Below are 25,109 nucleotides of genomic sequence, written 5' to 3'. Positions count from 1 at the left end.
CCGCCTGCCAGGGTGGGGGACTCCGGCTGGAGCGGCTGCCCACTACGCTCCCCTCCGGCCAGGTTCTAAGCGGGCGGGGTGGGGGAGCAGGGCTCTACTGACCCCTCTGGGTTCCGGAACATTCTCCCGTCTGTCCATCGGTGGCACCCCTCCCCATTTCACGTTCCTTTCTGACACCCGCCGCCCCCCTCTGCGGGCGACCAGCCTTAACCGCGCAGTGTGTCGCTCCCTGGGGTGGGGGCCCGCCCTGCCCCGACGACACATCCCGTGAACTCACGGCAGATGTCCGGGGTCCGCCAGGACACGCACACGCCCACGTCGCGGCAGGCCTGGGCGTAGGCGGCCACGGCCGTGCAGAGACACTCACAGTCGCCCCCGGAGTCACAGGCACAGGTGTCGCCCACGCAGGCCTCGTAATACTTGGTGGAGTCGACCTGGGGCAGAGGGTGGTTGGTCTGCTCAACAGCCAGTCAGGGGACCGCCAGCCCTACCCCAGCAGAGGGACCATCTGATCCTGGCTTCCCACATCTGCGGTCTGAGATCCGTGACTCCCACCCACCTGGGCACCTCCACCCGCGCCCCAGCCAGCCTGCCCCTCTGTGCCCCTCACCCCTCACCTCTGCTCACATCACACTCAACCACAGACAGCCCTCCCCATAGCTGTGTCGTGACCCTGCCTGTCTCCTCGGGGTGAGGGGGCGGGCCCCCAACCACACTCCTCCCTTGAGCAGCAGAGCCCAGAGTGAACCCAAGACACGTTTGCCACCAGACCGTTTCCTCCTAAGCGGCCTGCGCGTCACGTCCTGGATCATGAGACCGTGCTCGTGAGTGACGAGAACTCGAGTTCTCATTAAAGTCACAGGAAGGACTTTGGGGAAGAGTCTCCAAGGCCGACTCCAGTCCTCAGTACTGGTGAAGCCCGGCAGGCCAGGGAATGTGGGTAGGACAGGGAGGTGACACCGGGGGTCTGTATGGCTCACAACCTCGCTTCTAGGGGAATGGGCCTGAGGGGTCAAGGAAAGCTGTGGGATGCTCTGGGTCGGGACCCCTGGGCAGGGCTTGGGGCACACCGTTTGGACCTCCCACCTGGTGTGCACCCACATCAAGACCGAGCTCAGAGGCCCAGGCCAGACCCAGCCCTGACCAGGAGGGAAGGAGGCAGCCTGACCCTCCAGCCCCCGAGGCCAGAGCGCCCACTTTGCACAGCCCACCTGAGAATGGCAGGCGGCGAAGGTGGCGCTGTTGAGGACACTGCACTGCTTCTGGGCCCAGGACTTGCGGTGCGGGTTGGCGGCGCAGGCGTCCCTGGGGGCCGGGGCGTCGGCGCAGGACGGGGAGAATTTCCAGCTGTTGCCAAACTCCAGGGCGTTGCCCACCACGGACTGGCTCCTCGTGGTGAAGTCATTGACGGCATTGTCGTCAAAGTTCCCGCACAGCCCGCAGACCCGGCCCTGCACACGGAGGGGGGTGGGGGGGCAGGCAGCATGGGTGTTGGGGCTGCAGGGGGCAGCCCGAGGGAGCGGCGCATAGCCCAGGGGTGACTGCCTGACGCCTGGTGTCCCCAGGGAGTGCCCGGGGAACCTGCAGGCGGATGGGGTGCACAGTGGGTCCTATGGCAAGTGGGCAGGTGGGCAGCGAGATGAACAGGTGGGCAGGTGGGCAAGCAGGCCGGTGGGCGTGGGGGGACCAGAGAGCAGAGAATGGCTTTCTAACCAGGACTCTGTCAGTCGGTCCCTTGGGTCTCAACACCTGCCTTTTCAGAAGTTGGCATTGTGAGTGGACTGGCCCCAGCCCTCCGTGGATTGTCAGCAGCCAGACGGTCCCTTCTGGGCCAGATCTGTCCCTGCCAGAGGGGGTCCCCAGCCCGCCCACTCTCACCTTGTAGCCCTGCTGTAGTCGGATGAACACGCTGGTCTTTCGGTCCCAGGACACCACCATGCCGCTGCGGGTCTCGACAGTCAGGTAGACGCCCGTGTACCGGACCTTGTACGGCAGGTCTCTGCCCGGCCCCCTCTGCACCACCTTGTGGGTGCCCTCACGCAGGATCAGCTCATAGTTCTACAGAGGGGCACACGGAGGTGGTGGCAGCCGGGACGAAGGGGCCAGCCCGGGGGCCACAGGTACTCAGGGGCCCTTGGCACAGGGCTGGTGGGCTCCTGACTGTCAGCAAACACCAGGCGAGAGGCCAAGCCGACTGGACTGGGAGGCCGCATAGAAAGCCAGGGTACGGTAAGCAGGGGTGCACGGGTCCCAGAGGGAGTCTGCAGGACTGGCCACCCCAACTCGCTGGCCTCTGAGTGAGGCGACCCTGCTCATGCTCTTACCACCCTGTGGGGGAGACGTCCCCCGCCAGCAGTGCGCCTCTCTGCCCGATGAACTCTGACCTCCCTCTGCTGGAACTGGGCACCCTGATGTGGTGGGCTGAACACAGGCCCCCAAAAAGGTGTGTCCACATCCTGACCCCTGAAACCCGTGAATGTGACCTTATTTGGAAGGAGGGTCTTTGCAGGTGTCAGCGACGGATGAGCTCATCTGGGACTTAGGGCGAGCCTCAGTCCAACCACAGGTGTCCGTGTGGGAGAAGAGAGGGGCAGACGGGTGGGGGAGGGGCGGTGGAGCCCAGGAGCTGGGGGTGGGGGGGGGGTGGTCTCGGCCCTGGGACACCTGCATGGCGGAGTCCTGGCGTCACAACCAAGAGAATGAATTTCTCTGGTTTCGGGTCCAGGCTGTGGTCATTTGTTCAGGTTGCCCCAGGACCGTCAGCTGGAGGGCAGAGGGAGGGAGAAGTTTCCTGGGGGCTCTCACCTCCAGGAAGAGCTTGATGGCCTTAGAGCAGGTGACACCCGTGGTCCCACAGGGGACGTTTTCGGTGACGACGCGGAAAGTCCCATTTGTGGTGCCGGTGCCATTGCCCCCACAGTAGTCCTGGGACAGGGAGGGGTCAGGCTGCGGGAGCAGGCCGGGCGAGGGGGCGGGGCGAAGAGGGCGGGGGACTGGGACGAAGAGGACGGGAGGGGAGGGGAGGGCGGGGGGAGGAGGACGAGGCGATGGGCCGGGATGAGGAGGCGGGGGTGGGGCGAGGTTGACGGGGCGAGGTTGACGGGGCGAGAGGCGGGGACGGGGACGAGGAGGGTGTGGGGGGCGTAGGAGGGCGGGAGCAGGGGTGGGGCGGGGATGAGGAGGTCGGGGCTGGGGGCGGGCACGAAGAGGACGAGAGGGGGCGTGGCCGGGACGAGGAGGGCGGGGCGAGGATGAGGAGGGCGGGACGAAGACGGTGGGCGTGGCCGGGACGAAGAGGGCGGTGCGAGGGGCGAGGGGGGCGGGGCGAGGATGAGGAGGGTCAGGTGAGGGGCGAGGAGGGTGGGACGAGGAGGGCGGGGCGAGGGCGAGGAGGGCGAGGCGAGGGCGAGGAGGGCGGGGCGAGGACGAGAGGGGGCGTGGCCGGGACGAGGAGGGCGGGGTGAGGGGCGAGGAGGGCGGGGCGAGGGCGAGGAGGGCGGGGCGAGGGCGGTGGGACGAGGAGGGCGGGGCGAGGGCGAGGAGGGCGGGACGAGGACGAGAGGGGGCGTGGCCGGGATGAGGATGGGGGGCGAGGGGCGGGGACGAGAGGGGCGAGGGCGAGGAGGGTGGGACGAGGAGGACGAGTGGGGGCGTGGCCGGGGCGAGGGGCGGGGCTAGGAGGCCGGGTAGGCGGGGGCAGAGAGGGGCCCAGGCTTACCTGCGCCAGCGTGTACTCGCAACTTCCTTCAAAGCTGTAGCGCTCGCCATCGAAGGTGATGAAGTGGCCGTCCCCGTAGGCCACGCAGGTGCCCAGGCAGGCCTTGCTGCTGCATTCCCACCTGCGGCTCCTGCACGTGCTGCGAGGCGAGGGCAGGCGACGGCCAGGTCACGGGGGCCGCCCCGCCCCACTCTCCGGAGGGGTAAAGTGACGCGGCGAGCTCAGGAAGTCGCCGCCTGCCACCTGCCTGCCTGCGGCACTCCTGTCTCTCGGCTTCTGAAGCCCTTGGCGCCTGGAGTGCGGCGGGGCCGGAGCCCCTGGCGTCGGCTCTGACCGGCCGGCCACGGCTAGGCCTGGCCCCTGGGGCACGTTCCAAGGACGAAGGGCACACCCCAGGGCTTTCCCGGGGGCGGGGGGAGGGGGGGGCGGGGGCAATGTCAGGCCTCGGCCCTGCCCCGCCCCCTGCGGAGTAGCCCCGACCTACCAGGTGTTACAGTCGACCCTGATGGTCTCCCCGGGCTTGTAGGCGGCCTCGTTGTGCAGACAAGGACAGTCCTCCTCCGCCACGCAGCCTCCGCTCCCGTCCGACACCAGCCCCGGGGGGCAGACGCAGCCGGACACGCAGTGAGTGCTGAACTGTGGACCGGCACAAGTCAGTGCCGGTCACCCGCTGTGCCCGGGGACGCCCTCGGGCAGCGCCCTCGCCGTGCCCTCCCGGCCACTCACACAGTCCACGTCCAGCGTGTGGCAGCTCCTGAGACACTCGGCCCCGGGCGCGCCGGCGGAGACGTTGCGGCAGTCCAGGTACACCATGGGGGCCGCGCACCCTGCGGAGGAGGCGGGGCTGGGCTGGGAGGGGCCCCTCCCCCCACCCGGGGCCCGCGGAAGCCCCTCCCTCGGGGTGCTGCCCAGAGGCCGTACCTGAGCTCCTGTGCTCCGCTGCTCCCAGGCAACTCAGCTTCCCACCCACGCACGAGCTGTGAGAGACAGACGACCCTCTCTGGACCCCCTGCCCACCCACCACCCCACAGACCTCACCCAGATCTCTGCCCGGCTGGGGGCACCCCTCCCCCGGCGCAGAGAGAAAACCGTCCTGTGCAATGCACACGCCCTCCCTGGGCCCTGGACCCTCAGAACCCTCTGGAGGCCAAGGGAGGGCTACCTCTTCACAGCAGGAGAAAGGGATGTGGGGGGAGGGGCAAACTTCCCTCCCCAGGGAGCACCTTTGTGTTTCAAAATCCTCTGGGAGACACCCAGACATCTTTGCGTGTGAAACAGGGTGACGAGACCCTCGCTCTCCTGGGATGGGGCACAGTGATGGGGGGGGGGGGGGCATGGGCCCAGCTGGCCCCTTACCACACCACGCTGTCGTCATGCACCACCTCCCCCGGGGCCACTGCAGAGCCACGGAAGTAGCAGGGACAGGCCTCAGCGGACACACAGGCACCCGAGTCATCCAGGAAGGTGCCCGAGGGGCAGATGCAGCCGTCCACAGGCACGAAGGTGACGCCGCAGGTGACGTCGACCTGGCTCAGAGCGCGGCAGGTGGGCTGGCAGCTGGCCACCACATAGCTGTAGTTCTGGGACTTGGGGCAGCTGCTCACATACTTGGCTGGGGGCAGGGGCAGCGCTCAAGTCAGTGGTTGGATGGCCCCCTCCAAACCGGTGTTTAAGCAGCCCAAGACTCAGTTTCCCCTCTGACACCCAGGGATGGTGGGACCACAAGGTCCTTGGTTGGCCCGACCGAGGAAGCCAGAAGCTCTGGCTGAGAACATGTGGGTGGGGGGTGGCTGCCCCCAGGATCCCCAGCCCCCCTGCCCCCACCCGGTGCAGCCAGAGTGGCTCAGGGACACTCACCGCACACGCCGTCCCTCCAGCCTCTGAGCAGCACCCCCTTGGCGGCACAGGCGTGCACGTAGGAGGACAGGGCCGCACACAGACAGTCCTCGCTCTTCTGACAGTTACATGTGTCGAACATGCAGTGCTGGGGATGGGGCCATTGGGGACCGTCAGGAACCCCAGCCCACCAAGGCCCCTCCTCTTCCCGTGGATTCTTCCTGGGACCCCTGCCTGGACTGGGAGGTCCACCCCAAGGAGGCCCCTTGGCACAGATGGGCGGAAAGCGGCCCCCAGGAGGGGCACACCGCACGCTAAGCGACTGCAGAGGCCCGGTCAGGGGGCAGCAAGAAGGCGTGAGACCAGGCTATGGTCAGGGTCAGGAGGGAGCGCCACAGGACAGGGCCAGGGTCGGCCGCATCCCACGTACGTCACGGGTTGTGCTGCGTGTGGGGGACACAGGTGGGGTGAAGAGGGTGCCATCTGCCCAGGCAGAGGTGGGCCTGGGCTTTCCACCTGGAGATGCTCCTGATGGTGCATTTTAGGGCTTTGAGCTTCTGGGAAAGTGGCCCATGAGTCAAGTGTTGTGAAGGATACGTGGAAACCCTAACCCACGGGGCCTGAGAAAATGAGCTTATTGCAAACAGGGTCTTTGCAGATGTTATTAAGACGAGGTCATGGGGATGGTCCCCGATCCAGCATGACTGGTGTCCTTAAAGAGGAAATTTGGACACAGACACAGGGGAGGGGCCAAGGCCGTGTGACCAGGGAGGCAGAGGTTGGGGTGACATGGCCACAAGCCCAGGGACACCTGGAGCCCCGAGAAGCTGGGAGAGGCAGGAAGGACCTTCTCTGTAGCCTTAGGAGGGAGCATGGCCCTGCCCACAGCTTGATTTGGGGCTTCTGGCTTCTAGGACCGGAACAGAATCAATATTTCTAGTTTTTGGTGAGCTGGTCCGTGGCCACAAACACCCCGACAGTGATGGTGCTAAAAGCCCCGGGCAGCCCCGGGTAGGACTGACCAACCAGCCCGCCGTGCTGTGAGTGGTCCTTGAGATAGGGGACCACCAAGGGGAGGCTAAGGGGTAGGGGGGGGCTCCAGGTGGAGCAGGGGTCTCACCGAGTGGAAGGGTGCAGGGTTGAGGACAGAGTGACAGGGCGAGAAGGCTCCGGCAGGGTCGGTCAGCAGGGAGCACCAGTGCTGGGCGTAGTTCTCTGGGACAAGGGTGCGGGGGGAGGCTGGCTGGCCGGCACCCACACACCTCCTCCCCCTCGCCCGCCCCCTCAGGCTGCCTGCGCTCCTGCACACAGGCCCTGGGGGGCCCCACGGTCCCCAGAGAGCTCAGCTGGGATTTGGGGCTTGCCCACCATGCTGAGGGGGCAGGAAGGTGCTCCTCCTCGAGACAGGCTCTGAGCACTCTGGCCTGCCCGATTTCACCCCAGGCCATGCACACCCGGACACCAGGGGTCACCCAGGGCCTGGTGAGATGGGAGGTCTTGGCTCCCAGCCCAGCCCTCGTAAACGGAGGGCCCCCGGGGGGTGGGAGTACCGTTCTCCACGCTGAGGGAGCAGGGGTCCTCGAAGCTGTTCTTGACGTTGGGGCAGGCGGCCTGGGTCTTCCAGGTATTGGCGAAGGCGGCGGCCGTGCCCTCCACCACGCCGCTGAGGGTCCGGAAGTCATCGGCCTGGTTCTGGTTGAAGTTCCCGCACAGGCCTGGGGGCCGGGGCCCAGGGATGGGGCATTAGCAGGGCGTCCAGCCTAGCCATCCGGGGGACCTTGCTCCCTGGCTCCTGCTCTCCTCTAGAAACCACCACACGGCGGACCAGCCCCGAACCCCCATCCCAGGAGTGGTTCCAGAGCCATCCGTAGGTGAGCCCCGATGGGGATCAGCCGCTGTGCAAAGCCTGACCTCGTAAGGGCAACACGGCTTGCTCTCCATCCCCCCAAGTGCCCTCCCTAGGGCCACACATCACATTCGGGGTGCCCTCGGCCGGTGCAGGAGTCTCCACTGTGCCCTGGGAGCAGCCGCCTCCCAACTTTCACCTCCTGCCAGACTCTTCCCGTCCTGCCCGCGGCCTGGAGCTGAGTCCGGGCACCAGCCCCCTCCCGGCCCGTCGGCGGAGCCTCACCGCACATCTGTCCGTGATAGGAGGGGTCCAGCCTGAGGAACACCTGCATGAGGGGCACCAGTTGAACCTGCAGCTGCAGCCCGAGGCCCGTGTGCACCAGGACGAAGAAGGACGTAGGCCTGAAGATGGTGATGTTGGCTGCCGGGGGTGGGGACCGAGTCAGAGTCTGCGTGGGGGCCAGGCCTGGCCAGACGGAGCCCCCTTGCTCCTGGGACAGCCAGGAAGCAGGGAGGGTCCCCTAGGGATGGCCTGGGAGGATCCAGGCATCTGGTGGGCCCGTGCCACCGCTCCGGGACCCAGGGGTGGGCGGAGCTCCTCTGCAGGTGGTATTGGCAGTGACCACTCGTGATCCCCGAGAGGCTGCGCCCCAAGTGTGTTCGGCCCCGGTCCCCCCGGTAGCCGAGGGGGGAGCATTGACATCCCACGTGCAGATGAGAGACCAACCATGGGATATTCCGGAACTGCCCCGGGCCACAGAGAACCAGCCTTGGGAGCAGACCACCTGGCTGCAGTGCAGCCGGCTGTCCCAGACCGCGTACCTGCTGACACGGGCAGCCGCGTGTGCACGGAGTTCATGAATACCCCACCGCTGGCCTGGATCTGGATGATCTGGTGAGAGGAAGCGGCCAGGTCAGCTGGGGGAGGAGCCTGCCCGGCCGGGGAGCACTCCCCAGGGGCCAGCCCAGCAGAGTCAGAGCCCGGAGGGGACCCCTGGCCCCTAACGTCAGACCAAGACCTCCACCCTGTCCCCACCCCCTTTCCCAGCAGGACCCTCACCCACCGTGTCCCCGCCGTTCACGCTGAGCGTCACCATTTTGAGGCAGTTCTCGTTGTCCGTCAGGCCACATTTCCGCAGCTCGGCCAGCACAGTGAAGCCGTTGCCTGCACATTTCTGACAGGGCAAGGCCCACCAGGGCGCTGGGGGTTGGCCACTCCCGAGCGCGGGCAGGGAGGGGGCTGCGTGTTCGTGTGTGGTGCCCCTGTTCCCAGGACCGTGCGTGTGGGGTGGAGGCTGGCCCCTGTGGCCACCTCCAGGCAGGCAGCTCATCTCAGGGCTCATCGCAGAGCCCCTTGGCCCCGCGAATGTGAGCCTAGGGGCTTCCCTTTGGGGATGGAACCCCAGGAGGGGACCCGGGGGGGCTTCACCTACTCTGATGGCCATCACAGGACCCTTCCCAGGGGCAGGGAGGCCTGAAGAGTCCCAGGACAGGCCCAGCAGGTGGGGACTGGGACCATACCTTGGACAGGACGTAGCTGCAGTCCCCATGCACATCGTAGAGTCTCTCATCGTAGGTGGAGATGTGGGACCCGCCCTGGACGGAGCAGGTGCCAGGGCACGGAAGGTTCTGGCATTGCCACAGCCCCCCAGAGCAGGTGCTGGGAAGGGAGCCATGAACAGAGGAAGCGTGGTGTGGGGGAGGTAGATCCCCTCCCATGCACCCCCACCAAGGGCAGGGGCAGCCAGGAGGCGTACCAGGAGCTGCAGCTGGTGGTGAAGGAGGCCCCCGGGGCGTAGGTGTGGCCGCCGTGGGTGCATGGACACTGTTCTAGGGGCAGGCAGCCCGTGTGGGTGACGTCATCCAGCACCGTGCCTGCGGACAGCGGGGGGCAGGGGGTTGTGAGCGGGCTGGGTCGGGTGTTGGCAACACAGTGACTGGAGGCAGCCGGCGGGGGGGAGGGGGGTTGGGGGCAGAGGGCCTGGCTGGGGGACAGTCCCTGAGGGCCAGGAGGACCTGCCTGGGGGGCAGAAGCAGCCATCCACACAGTGGTCCTCGCAGAGCTGGGAGCGCTCTGGGTTGGAGCAGGTGTCCGTGCAGGGCGAGCCGCATTCCCGCTGCTGTGTGTTGAGGGGGCAGGTCCAGGCTGTGGGGGGAGGCAGCGCTTGGGCCCCGGAAAGCCACCCGGGCGCGGGGCAGGCGGCTGCTCCCAACCTTTCCCGTGTCATCAAGGGCTCCCCAAGGTCACAGCTGAGCCGGGGAGCCCCTCGTCTTGGGAGGCTGGGCCTCCCTGCTCCTAGCTCCCGCTGTCTTCTGGGTGAGGCAGCCCTCCTGTGCCCACCTGGGCTGTACCAAGGCCGGGTCCTCCCTCTGGGCCCCCCACACTCCCTTCTGTCCCCCTGCCCACCCTCTCGCTGTAGGACCCCCCAAATGACTCCACTTGCCCTGGGTCCCCAGCCAGATGCCAGATGTCCTGGCCCTCGCCCCCTCCCCACCGGGACCCAGTGTGGGCGTGGGGCCTGGTGCTGGCCCCGGCCAGGGGGCACTCACGGCAGAGGTCAGGGCCCCTCCAGTTCTGGGGCTGTCCCCCTGCATGGGCACACTGGCGGGAGTACTCGGCGAAGGTGGCACACGGGCAGTCCGGGCAGCGGCACAGATCCTGGGTGCAGGCGGCCACGTACACGGCAGGGTCCACCAGCGTGTTGCACTCCGAGAAGGCCGGGCCCAACAGGGTGCGGTGGCAGATGCCCTCCTGGGGAGCACAAAGGTGTGGCACCCTCCACCCTCGGTGCTTGTGGGGGGTCCAGGCCAGGGGGCCCCTTACCCCCCTTGAGGTCCCTTTCATCTCTCCATCTGTCCGTCCACCCACCCGTCCTTCTCTTTAACCACAGTGAACTTGCTGGGTGCAGGGCTCAGCTTGGCTCTGGGAGTGACCCGGGACCGTGGACTCCACCCACCCACTCAGGGCTCCAGGCCACATCTGCCCATGGTGTGAGCACCCAGGAAAGGTGCGATGCAAAGAGAAGTGGGAAACGAGGGCACCTGTGTGCCCACTGATGAACCCCTTTTCTTTCCCCAGCACCCCTGCCCCTGCCCCCCAGGCGGCTGGGCCTGGGCTCCACATCCTGACTTGAGGCTCTGAGGGAGATTCTGTTGGTTTGGGCCTCCTGGAGCTTCCAGGCCGCTTCTACCCGTGGAGGCCTCCCTGCTCCTACGTGGGGCTTCTTCAGCTGGGCTCTTAAGTGCCCACCACGGACTGCCTATGTGTGGACATGTATTCGCATACACGGATGGGCACACGTGTAGCCCACGGCCCGCACACGTAGAACATTCGTTTGGTAGGTGGAAGCTCAGACGGTGTCTCCGCGGTGGAAGCCGTGTCCCCTGCCCCCCCGGGGCTTGGAGACCCTCCGCCCAGATGCCTCAGGGCCCAGCCCAGGAAGCCTGAGATGACCATCCTGGGAGAGCAGGGGCTGGGGGCAGGCCGGGCCCCAGAGAGGCGCTCACCCTATCCGTGCAGTTGTTGGCGGGGGAAGGTAGGGGGTCCTGGCATTGCTCTGTGGGCCCATCCAGCTTCTGGAGATTTCCAAACTGAAGAGGGGTCAGCCTGGCGTCTGTGGAGAGATGCTGGGGTCAGGGTGCTGAGGGACCGTGGGGCCAGTGCAGGGGATGGCTGCCTGGGGACCCCTGCCCGTGCCCAGGGCACCTGAAACCTCTCTGGGGCGTCGCTGGCTTGAGTATTGCCCCCACCCCGATTTGCTCTCCACCCAGAGCCTGGGTAAGGCCACCCCAAGGCTGCCCCCTCCAGGCCTCCTCAGGACAAGCCAGCCCTCAGCTTCCTGCTGCCCCAGGGGGCACTCACTATGGGCATAGAACTCGTTGACGGCCCGGAGTCCGTTGAAGTCCCCACACAGACCACACGTCTGGTTGGCGTACTTGGGGTCCAGCTCCAGCTGGGGGCAGAAGAGAGGCAGCTCCAGCCTCTGGGAGGCTGTCCCCAGTTGGGGGGGGGCGGACAGGTGGGGGCGTCCTCACCAGGGCAGCTTCCTCTCTGTTCCACAGGAAGGTTAGCACCAGCCGGACATCAACCTTGATGTAGACACTGCTCTCCTCTACCAGGACGCCAGCGCGGCTGTAGGGCAGCTCCTCCCTGGGGTGGAAATTTCTGGTCCTCCCAGGGCCAGGGTGCGCAGCAGGGTGCGGTGCCCCCCAGCAGCCCTGAGCCCAGAACCCGCCCCAGAGGCCCGGCCCTTCCCCAGCCCGGACCAGGCTCACCGCTGCCCGTTGATGAGGATCGAGCTGTTGGAGGCCTCCAGCACCAGCCCTTGGGTCTTGAGGATGATGTGGGTGATGGTAGGCCTGGAGCCGGCCAGGCCGCGGCGGACCTGGATGTTGAAGTCCTCGTAGGCGGCCCCGCAGTGCATGGAGAGGACGTAGTTGCACAGGCCCGGGAAGCGGAAGACGTCCCCGTCGAAGGTCTTATAGTGGAAGTCGCCCCAGGTGCTGCACACCTGCCCATTGTGCGCGGCGTTCAGGGCTGTGGGGAGAGCGTGGTGAGGCCCCGGCAGGTGCCACAGGCCTCGCCCAGCCACCCACGGGTAGCCTTTTCCGGGTTGGGGACGGGGAGCTCGGAGGGCAACCAGGAGGGCTGAGAGCCCTGCCCCAGCATCCGGGGTCGGCCCCCACCACTGTCCACAGGGAGCACTCCCAGCCAGGCCCAAGGCCATCCAGCTGCCCATACCACCCCGCCGTCAGCCCCCAGAGGGGCAAGCCCCCGCCCCATCAGCAGTGGGCAGCATCCACTCACAGCTCATGGTGGGGAAGACGGTGATGGGCGGGATGATGGTCATGCTCCGAGCTGCAGAGTGAGGGCTGGGTTACACTAGAAATGTGGCCAGACAGGGAATGGCCGGGGACACTCCTTCCCGGGACCTCTATCCTCCTCACAGGCCGGCCTGGGGCAGCAGCCGCCCTGACTCAGCCCAGGGAGCCCCAGGACCAGGGCTGTCCCCTCCCGGACCCTCCCATCCACCCAGGACACACTGCTGGCCTGGGCTTTACTCTGTGTGTGTGTGTGTGTGTTTGTGTGTGTGCGCGCACGCAAGTGCACGCGCACACACGTGACCAAGTACATGACCATGTGTGCACATGTGTGAGCATTCTGGCCTCTCTGCTCTGTGCCTTAGCTTTCTTTGGCCCGTCCCCTCTGCGATCCCTTCTTGTGGGCAGGTGGGATCCAGGAGGGTCTCTGTGTGACATGTGGCTCCTGTAGAAAGGGGTCTGTCCCCCCTCCCCTGTCCAGATCCCCGGCCCACCCCAAGCCCAGCCCCTTCTGTTTGCTCGGGAGGCCTCAGAGCCCAGAACCCAGGCTGCATACCGACGTCCACCCTCCGACTGTTCACAGCAGGCTCCGTGCTGCCCTGGGTCTCTGCAGGGAAAGGGGACGGGAGTCAGTGAGAAGCTGGACATTTGCCATCCCTTCCTGGGCAGGCTTCAGGGTGGTGGCCACGTGACAGGGTCTAGCCTCCCCACCACTCTACGTGGTAGCTGTCGTGGCCTCTGCAAGGATGGGGGTTCCCGCGGGGAGCTGCGTCTGGTGGCCTTGCCCTGACTCCCGCTCTCCCCATCTACGAATGCAGAGTGCTGCCTCATCTGGCCGTGACCCGGCAGCTGCTGGCTCAGGGCAGGAGAATGGAATCAGGAAAAGGCGTTGGCCCGTTGACCCTGGCCACCCTAGAAGAGGGTTCGGCCCCATCCCAGGAGTCCCCTGGAGAAGGACAAAGACCAGTTTTGTTGGGGAGAAGGACACACGCAGGCAGGGAGGCTTCTGGGCGTGACTTAGCAGAAACCCAAGACCAGAGTGAGATTGGAGCTAGAACCATCCATCATGGTGGGGGCGGGCCTGGAGGCCTGGGTCCCGGGATGGCTGCCCGGGTGGCCTGTGTGCCCACCGCCCGCAAGCAGGGCTTCCTCCGTCGGCCCGACCACGGCTACGCCCAGGTGCTCGCCCCCAGCGGCCCGGCCCCCACAGCCCCTCGCTGCCTTGGGGGGCCGCGGGGAGCCCTCCCTGGCCCCTCTGCCGGGCTCAGGCTGGGGCACCCCTTCGCACGGGCCCTGTACTGCTTCCTTCCATCTGCCGGGGGTCTGCACACTCGGCCTAACACTGAGCCTTGTCGGGGAGTGGGTGTCGGGCCCCCGACGTCCCCGTGTCCCTGGTGGGGCCAGCGCGGCAAGGGGTCGGGTGAGGCCACCACCACAGCTTCCTGTCCGCCCTTCCCAATGGGGACCTCGGACGCACGCAAGCCACGGGCACTGGCGGGGCAACGCGCTTTCCTTCGGAAGGCCCCTCCTGCCGCTGCTGCCTCTGTCCACCCCTGCCCCACGGGCTGCGCCCCACAGTCAGAAACCAGGGGTTTTCCCGCAGGTGCGGCGAACCCTGCACCCCCATCCCCGTCCGGGGCCGGTTTCTACGAGAAGTGGCTCCACTCGGGGCCGGTGGCCTCGCGAGACCCGGGCTCCGTTGCCCAGCCAGGAAAATGCCCGCTGCCAACTGCCCCCCCCAACGCCGTGGTCGACAGCGCACCCTCTGACATGAGCCCCCTCGTCTCAGACCTCTTTTGCCTGCCCCTAATGGGATCGGCCCCCCAGAGAGGAGCGGGTGGAGGCTGAGGCGGCTCGCTGGGGAGGCCCAGTGTCCGGCACCTGGTCTGAGGCCAGCGCGGCCCAGAGGAGCCCGGAGGAGCCGGCTGAGTAGGGGCCCCGGCTGCGCAAACCAGCAGACAGGCACCCGAAGAGCACAGCAGGCTGGGGTATGTGGCCGCCCAGTGGGAGCTGCTGCGGGGAAGTCCCCACCTCCCAGCCCTGCTGGGAGGCGGCTTGGGGCAGGGGCTCTGGGAGACCAGCACCCCCCCCCCCCGCCCCACCACAGATGGAGAGAGCTCAGGCCGGTGTCCACCTGCCCAGACCCCCGAGCCCGGCTGGGGCCCAGGGAGGAGGCCTTGCGGGAGCAGAGCTCAGGGCTGGGGCCGTGGTGACTGGGGCTCCAGGCCAGCCCTGCCGGGCGTCACCCAGGCAGACCCTGAGGCCGTATCTTTCATATTGACAGAAAGTATTAGGGCTGCGGGTGCTTCCCCCTGATGCTGAGAGCCCAGGCCTACGGCAGAGGAGAGGCAGAGGAGAGGCGGGCTGGCGGGCTGGGAAGAGCCTCGCGGCAGGTGAGGTGCGAAGTGTCTGACGTGGGTCCGCGGGCTCATCACCTGTCAGCTGTTCCAACCCTGATTTGAGGAGGGATTTTGGAGCCGCTCCAGGAACTACCCTGACGGCTGTCGCCCTCACAGGGACCTGAGAGGTGCCAGCCTTGGGCCCCTCACCCGGCCCGCACCCCCAGACCCTCTTGGTGGTTTGCCCAGGGGACCCAGCTTCTCCTGGGTGCAGACCGAGAGCCTGGGGCCCCACTGAGGACAGATGGGGCGGGGGCCGCCCTGCCCATTTCAGGCAGAAGAAACCCCGGGCGGTGGCCTGCAGAGGCCTGTCTGCGGCAGAGAGGGAGCCAGTCTTCGGTCTTACCTGTCCTCTGCACCAAGAGCAGGGCCACAAGGGCCCAGGCCAGCGCCAGGCACCCACTCGGGGCACCCATCCTGGGGGCTGGCACAGCGGCGGGCCGGTGGCAGAGAGGCAGAGGGCCCCGGTGCTCGCTCCCTGGGGGCCCTGGGGCTTATATAGCAAGAAGTCTTGGCCCCAAGCCCAGCTCCTGGGCAACGCAGGGCTCCGTCCTTTCCCCCGAGCCGACCACGTGTGTTTGCTCTTGGGGAGGGGCCGAGGCAGGAAAGAGGCCTGGAGGAGGAAGGATTTGTGGCTGTGGGCCCCAGATTCACAGGACCCCTGCCCCCCCCCATCCCACCCCACAGCTTCTGAGAATCGGAGAGGGGCTGGCCGCCTGGGCATCCCTGGTCCTGCCTCACTCACGCAGTGGGGAGGTGGTCAGCACGCCCACACACTCAGTCCCCATGTTGAGCGCCCCGGCCCCGGAGCCTGGCTGAGGCTGAGAGACAGGACTGAAGGGGACAAGGCCTCCGCCATCGGGCAGCCTGGGGCACTGGCCCGGGGCGCTGACCGCAGGTCCCTGAGGAGTGGGGAGCGATGTGAGGCTGTCATCGCTGGGGGCCTGGGGCTCCTGCTCAGCTGGGCTGTGGTCAGCTGCATGTGGAGGGTGGGGTCCTGGTCTGCAGAGCTTGGGGGTGGGGGAGACTCATGCCCAGAGACCTTGGCCATGCTCACCAGTACCCCCTGCACATCTCTGTCACCAAGTTCAGATTTAAGGAGAAACAGAGTGGACACCCAGGCTGGCTCTTGCCCAGCACCTGCCCTGGCATGTCTGACCCTCACCTCGCTCCTGAGGCTGGCTCGGTGACCTGAGGCGGGGTGGCACAAAGGAAGCTATTGTTCCCCAGGTTCCTGACACACCAGGACCCTCCCCTGAGGGCAGGCTGCGCCCCGGCCGATGCGCGCACACGCCGATGTGCCCCTGGAGGGCCCCCAGCAGGGCTGATGGGACACCAGGGGCTGGTGTCTCAACCCTAGTACTGCCCCAACTGGGAGCCACGAAGGCCCCGCTCCCCAGCTGGCGCGGCTGGGCTGCAGGGGCGGGGGGGGGTCACACGATAACCTCTCCCCTGGTCGGTGAACGGCTCGCCTGGCACGCAGTCCCCTCTGACTCACACTCCAGGCGTCTTACTCTGGGCATCCTCACCCCAAGCCTGAGCGCGTCTGAGTGCCTTGCGGGGCAGCCCCCGGTGGGGAGCACAGGGCCCCTGCGGGTGGGGGCGGCTTCCCCATTGTTTTGGGTGGGGAGCAGCGAGGTGCACCCTGTGTCCTCTGCACCTGCCTTTTCGGGGTTAATTCATAGACGCAGAGCTGCTGGGGGCAGCAGGCAAGCTGTCTTCAAAGCTCTCAACCATGTGCCCGGCCGCCACCCCTCAGCACGGCTGAGCCCCGCTGCCCGGGCTGTGCATGTCTGCAGGCTCGCCTCGGAGGTCCCGGGATCTGCTTTTCATTTGGCTGCTGGCATCTCCAGAGCAGGGCGCACCCCCTGTACCTGCAGGGTGCAGTTTCCTGACATCAGAGCTCCTGCAGTCGGTCCTGGCATGGGGCCCGCTTGCGTGCACGGCCCTGCCAACCTCCGGGGCTCCCGCAGCCTGAACCCTCGTGGTCCGACCCCCTCTGCTCCCCCGAGTCTCCCTCTCAGTCCGTGCCCTGCTGGCACGTCCTCAGCCCCCCACCCCCAATTCAGCTAGCACCCTGCAGCCTTCAGAGGGCCCCCGTGAGCCCCGTGTGGGGCGGTCCTCACCCCCCACACACGTGAGCAACCCGGGCCACCTTGGACTCGGGACCCGAATGTAAGTTATTTAGGGCTTCATGTCTGTCGTCTCGGAAGGAGGGCTTCATGCAGGCACGGGCCTCAACCACTGTTCACAGCTGGCACACAGTAGGCACTCGGGAAGTGCACCGGACCAGCGAGGCGGAGACCTGGCTGCCGGCGTGGCCCGGATACCGCCCCGGTCCTTCCCCACGAGCACCGTCCTCTGGGCAGAGGCGGGTGGGGATTGAGACATCCCGGATGCAGTGCCTCGGAGCCCAGCCTGTTTGCTCAACCAGTTTACCTGTTCACACTTGAGAGAGCCGAGGACAGAAGACAAGGAAGGGGAGCGGGCTGCCGGGAAGGACAGGCCTCCTGGGGCTCGGGAGGGCTCCCCCAGGGGCCACGCCAGGAGCCTGTCCATCCTCGGGCTCGCAGGGCCTCTCCCCGCCCACGGACCCCACGGGGCCGTGCGGAACCCAGAGGCCGACTGCCCCAGCCCGGCCCCGCAGCCTGGTGCACGTCGCTCAAGGGCTTGGTGGGCACACAGGGGTGTGTGAGCTCACCCCTCCCCAACCGCCCACGGTGCAGACCGAGGAGAAGGGCCCCAGGACGCATCAAGCCTCAGGCATTTACTGAGTCTGGTGATGTGCCCGGCTCCAGCCGGGGCACCGAGGAGGAGGGTCCAGGAGGATCGGGGCATGGCCCTGGGGAGTCACAGGCATGGCTGGCTCTAGGTCTGCTCAGAGCCCGCCCTGGATTGGCCTGGGAGTGGGGCCTTTTACACCTGCTGCCTCCTGGTCCCCAGACCTCTCTGTGTGGCCACAACGGATGGGAACCGTGGGGGTCCTGGCAGCCCTGGTCTACACCCCATAGCTAAGGGGCCCAGTGCTGTGACTAACAGGCTAGAACCTGACAGCCCTAGGCTGGGTGATCCAGGTGGGGAGCGGGCCCAGGCCGGGAAGCACCCCAGACCCCACACGTGGGTGACAAGCCACTCTCTCCTGGGCCTTGGGATGGCTGGGCCTTGTCCCTGCTCCCAGTGCACTCAGGGTATTTCCAGCGAGACTCAGGGTGTCAGCCTGCTCCAGAAAGAGCAGGTGGAGGACGCGTTGGGCCACCATGGCCCCCCAGACCTCCAGCTTGTCCATCGACAGACATTACCGAGCTCCCCGGCCCCGGGCTGGGCATTTGGGATACAGAGAGGTGGCCATGACTGCCCAGCTGGTGACTGGTTGCTGGTCAGGAGGGCAAGTCACAGCATTGGGGGTGGGGGGGTGGCTGTGGGGGGATGGGCATCTTGGTCCCTGGAGCCACCCCCACTGTGAGAAGGACCGTGCCCCTTCCTCCCACCCTGTCCTGGGGGGAGACTACGAGCCCTCAACCTCTCCTCTTGCTTTTTCCTGGTCTTCACAGAGATGGCTTTCCTTGCCCGTGTCCTCCCTCCCTCCCTCCTTCCCTCCTTCCTTCCTTTCTTCTAGCAAATTCTGAGCCCCAGGGTGGTACTGCCCTGGGCACTGGGGATTCCGCTGGGACAAAAAGAACAGCACACAGGACCATGTGGGGCAGTAATAGGGGCCTTGGAGGGGCCAAGAGAGAGTGACAGCTCTGTGTGGGGCGGGGCGCAGCCGTCCCCACCCCCCTCTCCATCACCTTTGGTCTTTCCTGTAAGAGACTCTGTCCGTCAGGCAACTTCCACCCCACCACCCCGGCCCCTGGCGCCCGCTGTCTGCTCTCTGTCTTGGATGTGGCGATTCAAGGCCCAAGCGAGTGCAATCTGCACCATTTATCCTTCTGGGTCTGGCTCGTTTGCTGAGCTTCGTGTCTGCAAGGCTCCGCGCGCTGGCAGGTGTCAGAATCCCCTACCTTTTTAAAGCCCCGTAACATCCCACCGTTTGAATACGTCGCGTTTTCTTACGCGGTCACCTGTGGATGGACGTGGGGCTACCTTCTGACTGCCGTGAATGCGGGTCGAGTCCTTGCTTCCGGCTCCTTTGGGGGAGAGCCTGGGAGCGGCCTTGCGAGCCACATCATCATTCTGTTTAACTCTGTAAGGAATCGCCAAACTACGTAATAACTACAGCCTTCCACTATCCCCACCAACAGTGCACAAGGAGGGCTCTCTCCTGGGGTGCAGACTGCCGACAAGGGGTCAGGGGGCTCCGTGGGGGCTCTCCCACGACGGCACGGCCCCCCTTCCTGCGGGCCCCACCCGCATGACCCAGCCACCTGCTGACACCGTCACCTCTTGGGGTTAGGACTTCAACACGTGGACTGGGGGGGCGCACGTGCAGACCGCAGGAAGCTCGAACAGGTTTTCAGTGGAGTTCAGAGTTTTCTATGTGTACGATCATGTCATCTGTGACCAGGGATAGTTTGTCTTTTCCCCTTTCAATCCAGGCCCCTTGTGTTGCTCTTTCTTGCCTGGTGGCCCTGGCCAGAGCCTCCGGGGCTCTGCTGAGCGGGAGTGGTAAGGGCCGACATCTCTGCCCCCGATCCGAGAGGCAAAGCTCTCGTCTTTCGCCACCAGGAAGGACGTGAGCCAGGCACTTGCCGTATGTCCCCTTTACCGTGACATAGTTGTCGTCTAATCCTGCGTGGTTGAGCGTGTTTATTCTGAAAGGGTCTTGAATTCTGGCAAATTCTTTTTCTGCATCAATCGAGATGATCATGTGCCCCCCCCATTCCATGAATGGGGTGACTGGCTGATTTGTGGAAGCCAGACTGTTCTTGCATCCAGGGAATAAACCCCACCTGGTCATAGTGTCTAACTCTCTAACACGCGTCTCAGTTGCTTTGCTAGTGTTTCATTGAGGATCGTTTGTACCAGTGTTCGTGACAGACACCAGCCTGTGTTGTTGTTTTCCTTCCTTTCTTCTTCTGTCTTTGTCTGGCTTTGGTGTCAGGGGAACGATGGCCTCACGGTGCCGTCCGAGCTGTCCCCCCTCTGCAGTTTTCCGGAAGAGTCTGAGAAGTATTGGTGTTAGTTCTTCTGTAAGTACCTGGTGGCCTCCCCAGTGAGGCCTTCTTGTCCTGAGACTTTCTTGGCGGGGAGGGACGCGATTACTGACTCACGCTCCCCGCTGACCACAGGTCCCCGTATTTTATGGGTCGGTTTTGTTAGATCGTGCGTTTCTAGGACTTTGTCCTTCTCTTCCAGTTTATCAAATGCAACCAAAATTGCTCATGGCATTCTTCACGATCGAATTTGTGTCTGTAAAATCAATAGTAACGCCCCTTCCACCTTCGGTTTTAGCCATTCGCGGCTTCCCGCTTGTTCTCGTCCACCCAGCTCGCGGTCTGTCTGCTGGTCTTTTCAGACCGGACTTTTGGTTTCGCTGGTTTTCTCTGCTGCCTCTGCCTCATTTATCCCTGCTCGAACCGTTATCGCTGCCTTCCCTCCGCGAGCTCCCTCCTGTTTCTGGGGCCGTGAGGTGTGCACTCGGTAATGGACCTGGGGTCTTCCCCGTCTGGCATCACACCTGGGCACGTCCCCCTTGGCGCCCCCTCGCCGAGACTCACAGTCTGGCCTGTTGTGTTTCCATGTTCATTGATCTCCCCGTGCCCCCTGATCTCTCCTTTCACCCGCTGGTTGCTTGAGACCGTGTTAACTTGCACGTATTTGTGAACGTTACACTTTTCTCCCATTACCGGTCTGTAGCTTAGCCCCTTTGTAGTCGGGAAAAAAGAGCCCGCATGATTGTAATATTTTTGAATGTATTAAAACCTGTTTGGAGCATCAGGTACAGTTTCGGCGGGAGGACGTTCTGTGTGAACTGGGGGCACACGTAGCTTCGGCCCTAGCAAGTGTCTGCGTGTGGGGCAGGGGGTTCATAGTGGGTGCCAGTTCCGTTTCCTTCTTAGCCCTCCGCCTGGCTCTTCTGCCATCCCGGGAGCACAGGGCGGGAGCCTCCGACTGTCACCTGGGCCTCTCCGCCTCTCTGCGCGTGGTTGCATCCGTGAGGTTTGGTTTGCAATTGCGGCATTTTCTCGCTGAATTGACTCTTTACCCATAATACCCTTCTCCGACTCTTCTAACCGTTTGGAATTGAAAGTCTAGTTTATGAGGTGCTGATGCGGCCGCCCTAGCTCTCTCCTGGTTACCATTTGCACGGAAGATATTTTTCTAAGCTTTTCACTTGTAACCTGTCTGTAACCTTAGCTCTAACGCAAGTGTCTTACAGACAGCGTGTCGTTGGGTTGTGGTTCTTATTTACTTTTATTTTTGTTTTGTTTTATTTGATTTTTAAGTAATCTCTACACCCAACGTGGGGCTTGAACTCAGGACCCCGAGATCAAGACCTGTGTGCTTTACCGACTGGCCCAGCCAGGTACCCTTGGATTGTGTTTTTCTTTCTTTGTTTTTTTTTAATTTATTTATTTGTTAATTTACATCCAAATTAGTTAGCATATAGTGCAACAAAGATTTCAGGAGTAGGTTCCTTAGTGCCCCTGACCCCTTTAGCCCATCCCCCCTCCCACCACCCCTCCCATAACCCTCAGTTTGTTCTCATTATTTATGAGTCTCTTCTGTTTTGTCCCCTCCCTGTTTTTATATTATTTTTGCTTCCCTTCACTTATGTTCATCTGTTTTGTCTCTTAATGTCCTCATATGAGTGAAGTCATATGATATTTGTCTTTCTCGGCCTAATTTCGTTTAGCATAATACCGTCTAGTTCCGTCCACGTAGTTGCAAATGGCAAGATTTCATTCTTTTTGATTGTCGAGTAATACTCCCTTGTATGTATATACATCTTCTTTATCCATTCATCCGTTGATGGACGTTTGGGCTCTTTCCATACTTTGGCTATTGTTGATAGCACTGCTATAAACATGGGGGTGCCTGTGTCCCTTCGAAACAGCACACCTCTATCCCTTGGATAAATACCTAGTAGTGAAATCGCTGGGTCGTAGGGTAGTTCTATTTTTAGTTTTTTGAGGAGCCTCCATGCTGTTTTCCAGAGTGGCTGCACCAGCTGACATTCCTAACTATTTAATTTTTTTAATGTTTATTTATCTTTGAGAGAAAGGGAGAGAGAGAGAGACGGAGAGGGAGGGAGAGAGAGAGACAGAGAGAGAGAGAGAGAGAGAAGGAGACACAGAATCGGAAGCAGGCTCCAGGTTCCGAGCTGTCAGCACAGAGCCCGACGCAGGGCTCGAACCCACAAACTGTGAGTTTGTGACCTGAGCCAAAGTCAGATGCTTCACCAACGGAGCCACCAGGTGCCCCTGGCGGGAGTTTCATAAATCAACCCTGATTAAATCAACCTGTGCACATGTGCAGTGAGTACTGACAACGACAGACTTTCCTCCACCGGCTTACTGTTCGCCTCCTGTGCGTCTTCTGGTTCTTTGTTCCCCCCGTGACTGCCTTCTTTTGTGCTTCGTTGGTTTTCTGTAGTGATGGCTTTTGATTCCCTTCTCATTTCCTTTGGTGTCTATTCCATGGGCGTCTTTGTGCTGCTCGTGGGGCCACCCAACACCCCAGGCTTCCGTAGCCCACGTGGGCCTGCTGCCGACCGAGCTTCCGGTATACACGCTCCTTGTGCTGCTGTGGTGACAAGTCACGGCTGCTACCGTGGACGCCCAGCAACACGGATTTGTGGTTTTCATGCATTTGTCTTTTAAATCCCATAGAAAATTAAAAGTGGAGGGGCAAACAGAAATTATAGTAACATTGACTTCTATATTTGCCCACATGCTTAGCTGTACAGGAGACCTTCACTCCCTCGTACAGCTTTGATTTACCGTCTAGTGTCCCTCACTGCAGCCCGAGGGGCTCCTTTCCGTACTCCTTGTAAAGCAGGTCTTGTAATAAGGCTCTCCCTCAGCTTCTGTTTCTCTGGAAATGTCTTAATCTCTCCCTTGTTTTCGAAGGACAACAGCTCCCCCAGAGAGAATTCGTGGCTGGCTGCTGTTTCTTCCAGGACTTTCACATCTACCATCCACTCCCTTCTGTCTCCTGAGATTTCTGGTGGGAAGTCAGCCGACAGTCTCTCGGTGGAGAGAACATGCACGTGCCAAGATGCTTCTGTCCGGTCCTTCCAGGGTCATCTCTCCGTCTCTCAGCGGTCTGATTACGATGTGTGTCGGTGTCGATCTCTCGGAGTTGATCCTACTTGGAGATTGTCGTGCTTCTTGGAAGTTTTCACTTTTATTCCTTCCAACATTTCTGCCCCTTTCTCTTCTCTCCTGGGTCACTCACCGTGCTTATGTCAGCCCAGGGCCCCTCCTGCACACGCACTTCTCACTCTTTCCTTCTAGCAAATTCCTCACTTCAGTTGTTGTACGTTTCAGCTCCAGAATTCCTGTCTGGTTTCTTAATAACGGTTTTTATCTCTTTGTCGACATTCTCATTCTGGGCGCGCATCAGTTTCCTGATTGCCTTTTGTTTCCCATCTGGGGTCCCCTTTGCCCTCCGAGCACACCTAACACGGCTGTTCCAAAGTCTTTGTCCAGTAAATCTTCCTCGGGGATGATTTTGTTCCTTTTAATGGCCATGTCTTCTTTGTGAGCCTTGTGATTTTCGTTGAAACCTGGGGACGTGACTATTATAATTATGGTAGCTCTGGAAATTAGAACCTCCGCCTTCTCCAGTGTTTGCTGGGTTTTTTTCTCTGCCTTTTCTTCTCCTCTCTTCTCTTTTCCTCCTTCCTTATTTCCTTGCTTCCTTTCATTGTTGTTGAAGGCTGTCCCGTCCATTTGTTTTGAGACTTGTCCAAACATTTTTACAAAGACTGTTCCTTGCCTGGTGTGATCACTGAAGTCTCTGCTCCTTTAGTTCGTGTTCAGCTCATGCTCTGGTAGAGTTTTCTCAACTATCTCGAGCTTCTGCAGTCTTACAGCCTGGCTCTGTGCTGGGACGGGTCTTCAGCACTCGGGCAGGCTTGCTCTGAGCCCGGGGCTCTCGCCCGAACAAGGATGTGGCTTTCCAAACTCCCATTTGCACATAGCTGCTTTCACGTCCTGATTTCCCGAAGAGCCCCACTTGAATCAGTGCAGGCTGAAGGTGGACCACTGCGTGTCTCCACCTGTGACCCCTTGCTCCAGGAATCTGTGGGTCTGTGGTCACCTAGAGGCTTACAAGAGCTGCGCCCACTGCTTTGGCCACCCAGGTCCCAAGTTAAGCAAAACGGAGATGAGCACCTTGTGTCAGCCCTTCCGGTACCCACCAGACAGGTTAGAACAGACATACACAATAATTTGCAGACAAGGCATTCTCTGCTCCTTCTGGTTTTGGGGGAGGAATAATGGGAAACTGGCCAGGCCAAGGCCAAAACTGCCACTGCACTGGGGTGGAGGTGGGGCAAGGATGGGAAAAAATGCCCCGAAGATTTCCTATCATTTTGAAGACGGCCCTTTCTTGATGGGACACTAGCTTGGTTTCTGCACTCCTCTGACGGTCTCGAGCTGTGGCAAAGTTGGCTCACCTCGTCCTTGTTTGTGCCAGTGTGTCTGTGGGGAACAGAAGCTTAGAGCTTCCCAGCCCCCTCTTTTCCTGATGGGTTTATATTTTTAAATAGATTCACACCGCAAATAGAAGTTCATGAGCTTTTACTGATATAGATGAATCAAGGAAAGATAAACAAATGGGAAAGAAGAGGAAGGTCTCCCCACATCGGAATGCCAACTAAGGAGAGCGGGAGGGATTAGAGAGGTGGGCTGGCGCCCAGCTCTCTACGGGCCCCCCAGCTCCGCCCATCAGACCCTTCCCAGTTCCAGGGAACGTGGGTGGCTTCCAGTGGAGAGACCTGGCCCATGCACCCTGAGCCCAGTGATGCAGGTGGACATCCATCCCGGCGATGGTTCTGCCCGACGTTGGGTGCCTCCAGAAGCCATGCCCTGAGGGCACAGCTTTACTGTTATTTTTCCATCCTAGGGGGAGGAAGCTGCACACGGACCCGGATTTGGGGGTGCCGTCCGACATAACCAGCCTGCACCCCTCGAAAAGGCCATGGTCAGGGAACACAGAGAAAGGCTGAGGACCTGTGGTCCTGGATCGAATCCTGGAGAATGTGCGGCCATGACGACCATGACCGGCTCAAGACCACAGAGGGCCCTGGTTTAGAGGGTGTGGCGTGCCCCTGCTGGCTCTGCTGAGGGCGACCCCTGGCCTGTCTCTAGGAGACACCCACCCACCTATGGAGGGATGGAGGCCATGCTTCTCAAACCCATGTGGCTTAGAAAACACACGTGGATACAGACGGTGGGCAAGTGCACACACACACGAGAGGAAACAGCAAAGCCAAGAGACTGAGGTGCAGACATCCGTGAATCTGGATAAAGGCAGACAGGAGCTCTTTCTGCTATCTGTACCCATAAACTTGAAACCACATCAAAATAAAATGTTCT

The 25,109-nt window shown here is 62.7% G+C and overlaps 2 protein-coding genes across 3 annotated transcripts in view; one reads left to right on the top strand and one right to left on the bottom strand.

Moving 5' to 3' along the window:
• Nucleotides 1–12,156, bottom strand: part of MUC5B (mucin 5B, oligomeric mucus/gel-forming) — a 28,879-nt gene extending 16,723 nt beyond the window's left edge. Inside the window, exons 1-23 of the mRNA XM_053202723.1 lie at nt 11,678–12,156; nt 11,438–11,552; nt 11,265–11,355; nt 10,910–11,016; nt 9,953–10,154; nt 9,423–9,548; nt 9,160–9,277; nt 8,924–9,062; nt 8,467–8,577; nt 8,225–8,294; nt 7,686–7,823; nt 7,105–7,269; nt 6,675–6,769; nt 5,576–5,702; nt 5,075–5,330; nt 4,640–4,695; nt 4,445–4,545; nt 4,203–4,354; nt 3,719–3,857; nt 2,806–2,925; nt 1,879–2,058; nt 1,212–1,451; nt 278–434 (exon numbers count right to left, since the gene is read on the bottom strand). Coding sequence (XP_053058698.1) covers nt 278–434; nt 1,212–1,451; nt 1,879–2,058; nt 2,806–2,925; nt 3,719–3,857; nt 4,203–4,354; nt 4,445–4,545; nt 4,640–4,695; nt 5,075–5,330; nt 5,576–5,702; nt 6,675–6,769; nt 7,105–7,269; nt 7,686–7,823; nt 8,225–8,294; nt 8,467–8,577; nt 8,924–9,062; nt 9,160–9,277; nt 9,423–9,548; nt 9,953–10,154; nt 10,910–11,016; nt 11,265–11,355; nt 11,438–11,552; nt 11,678–12,141 — 3,469 coding nt within the window. The 5' untranslated portion in view covers nt 12,142–12,156. The remainder of the gene's footprint in view (nt 1–277; nt 435–1,211; nt 1,452–1,878; nt 2,059–2,805; nt 2,926–3,718; nt 3,858–4,202; nt 4,355–4,444; nt 4,546–4,639; nt 4,696–5,074; nt 5,331–5,575; nt 5,703–6,674; nt 6,770–7,104; nt 7,270–7,685; nt 7,824–8,224; nt 8,295–8,466; nt 8,578–8,923; nt 9,063–9,159; nt 9,278–9,422; nt 9,549–9,952; nt 10,155–10,909; nt 11,017–11,264; nt 11,356–11,437; nt 11,553–11,677) is intronic.
• LOC113597868 (collagen alpha-1(I) chain-like) overlaps nt 1–25,109 on the top strand; it is a 45,256-nt gene extending 20,147 nt beyond the window's left edge. The window contains exons 4-7 of one of the 2 annotated variants that reach the window (XR_008290209.1): nt 4,245–7,425; nt 7,610–8,297; nt 11,465–11,902; nt 24,637–25,109. Coding sequence is in view for 1 of the 2 variants with exons in the window: in XM_053202722.1 (XP_053058697.1) it covers nt 13,094–14,071 (978 nt within the window). In the remaining variant the exon portion in view is untranslated. Of the gene's footprint in view, nt 1–4,244; nt 7,426–7,609; nt 8,298–11,464; nt 11,903–12,767; nt 14,212–14,507; nt 14,617–24,636 lie in introns of those variants that run through there. The other variant, XM_053202722.1, reaches the window with a different exon arrangement.

The sequence above is a fragment of the Acinonyx jubatus genome, chromosome D1 (assembly GCF_027475565.1).
Source record: "Acinonyx jubatus isolate Ajub_Pintada_27869175 chromosome D1, VMU_Ajub_asm_v1.0, whole genome shotgun sequence".
In the NCBI taxonomy this organism is placed as follows: domain Eukaryota; kingdom Metazoa; phylum Chordata; class Mammalia; order Carnivora; family Felidae; genus Acinonyx; species Acinonyx jubatus.
This window is presented reverse-complemented; position numbering and strand designations above follow the sequence as displayed.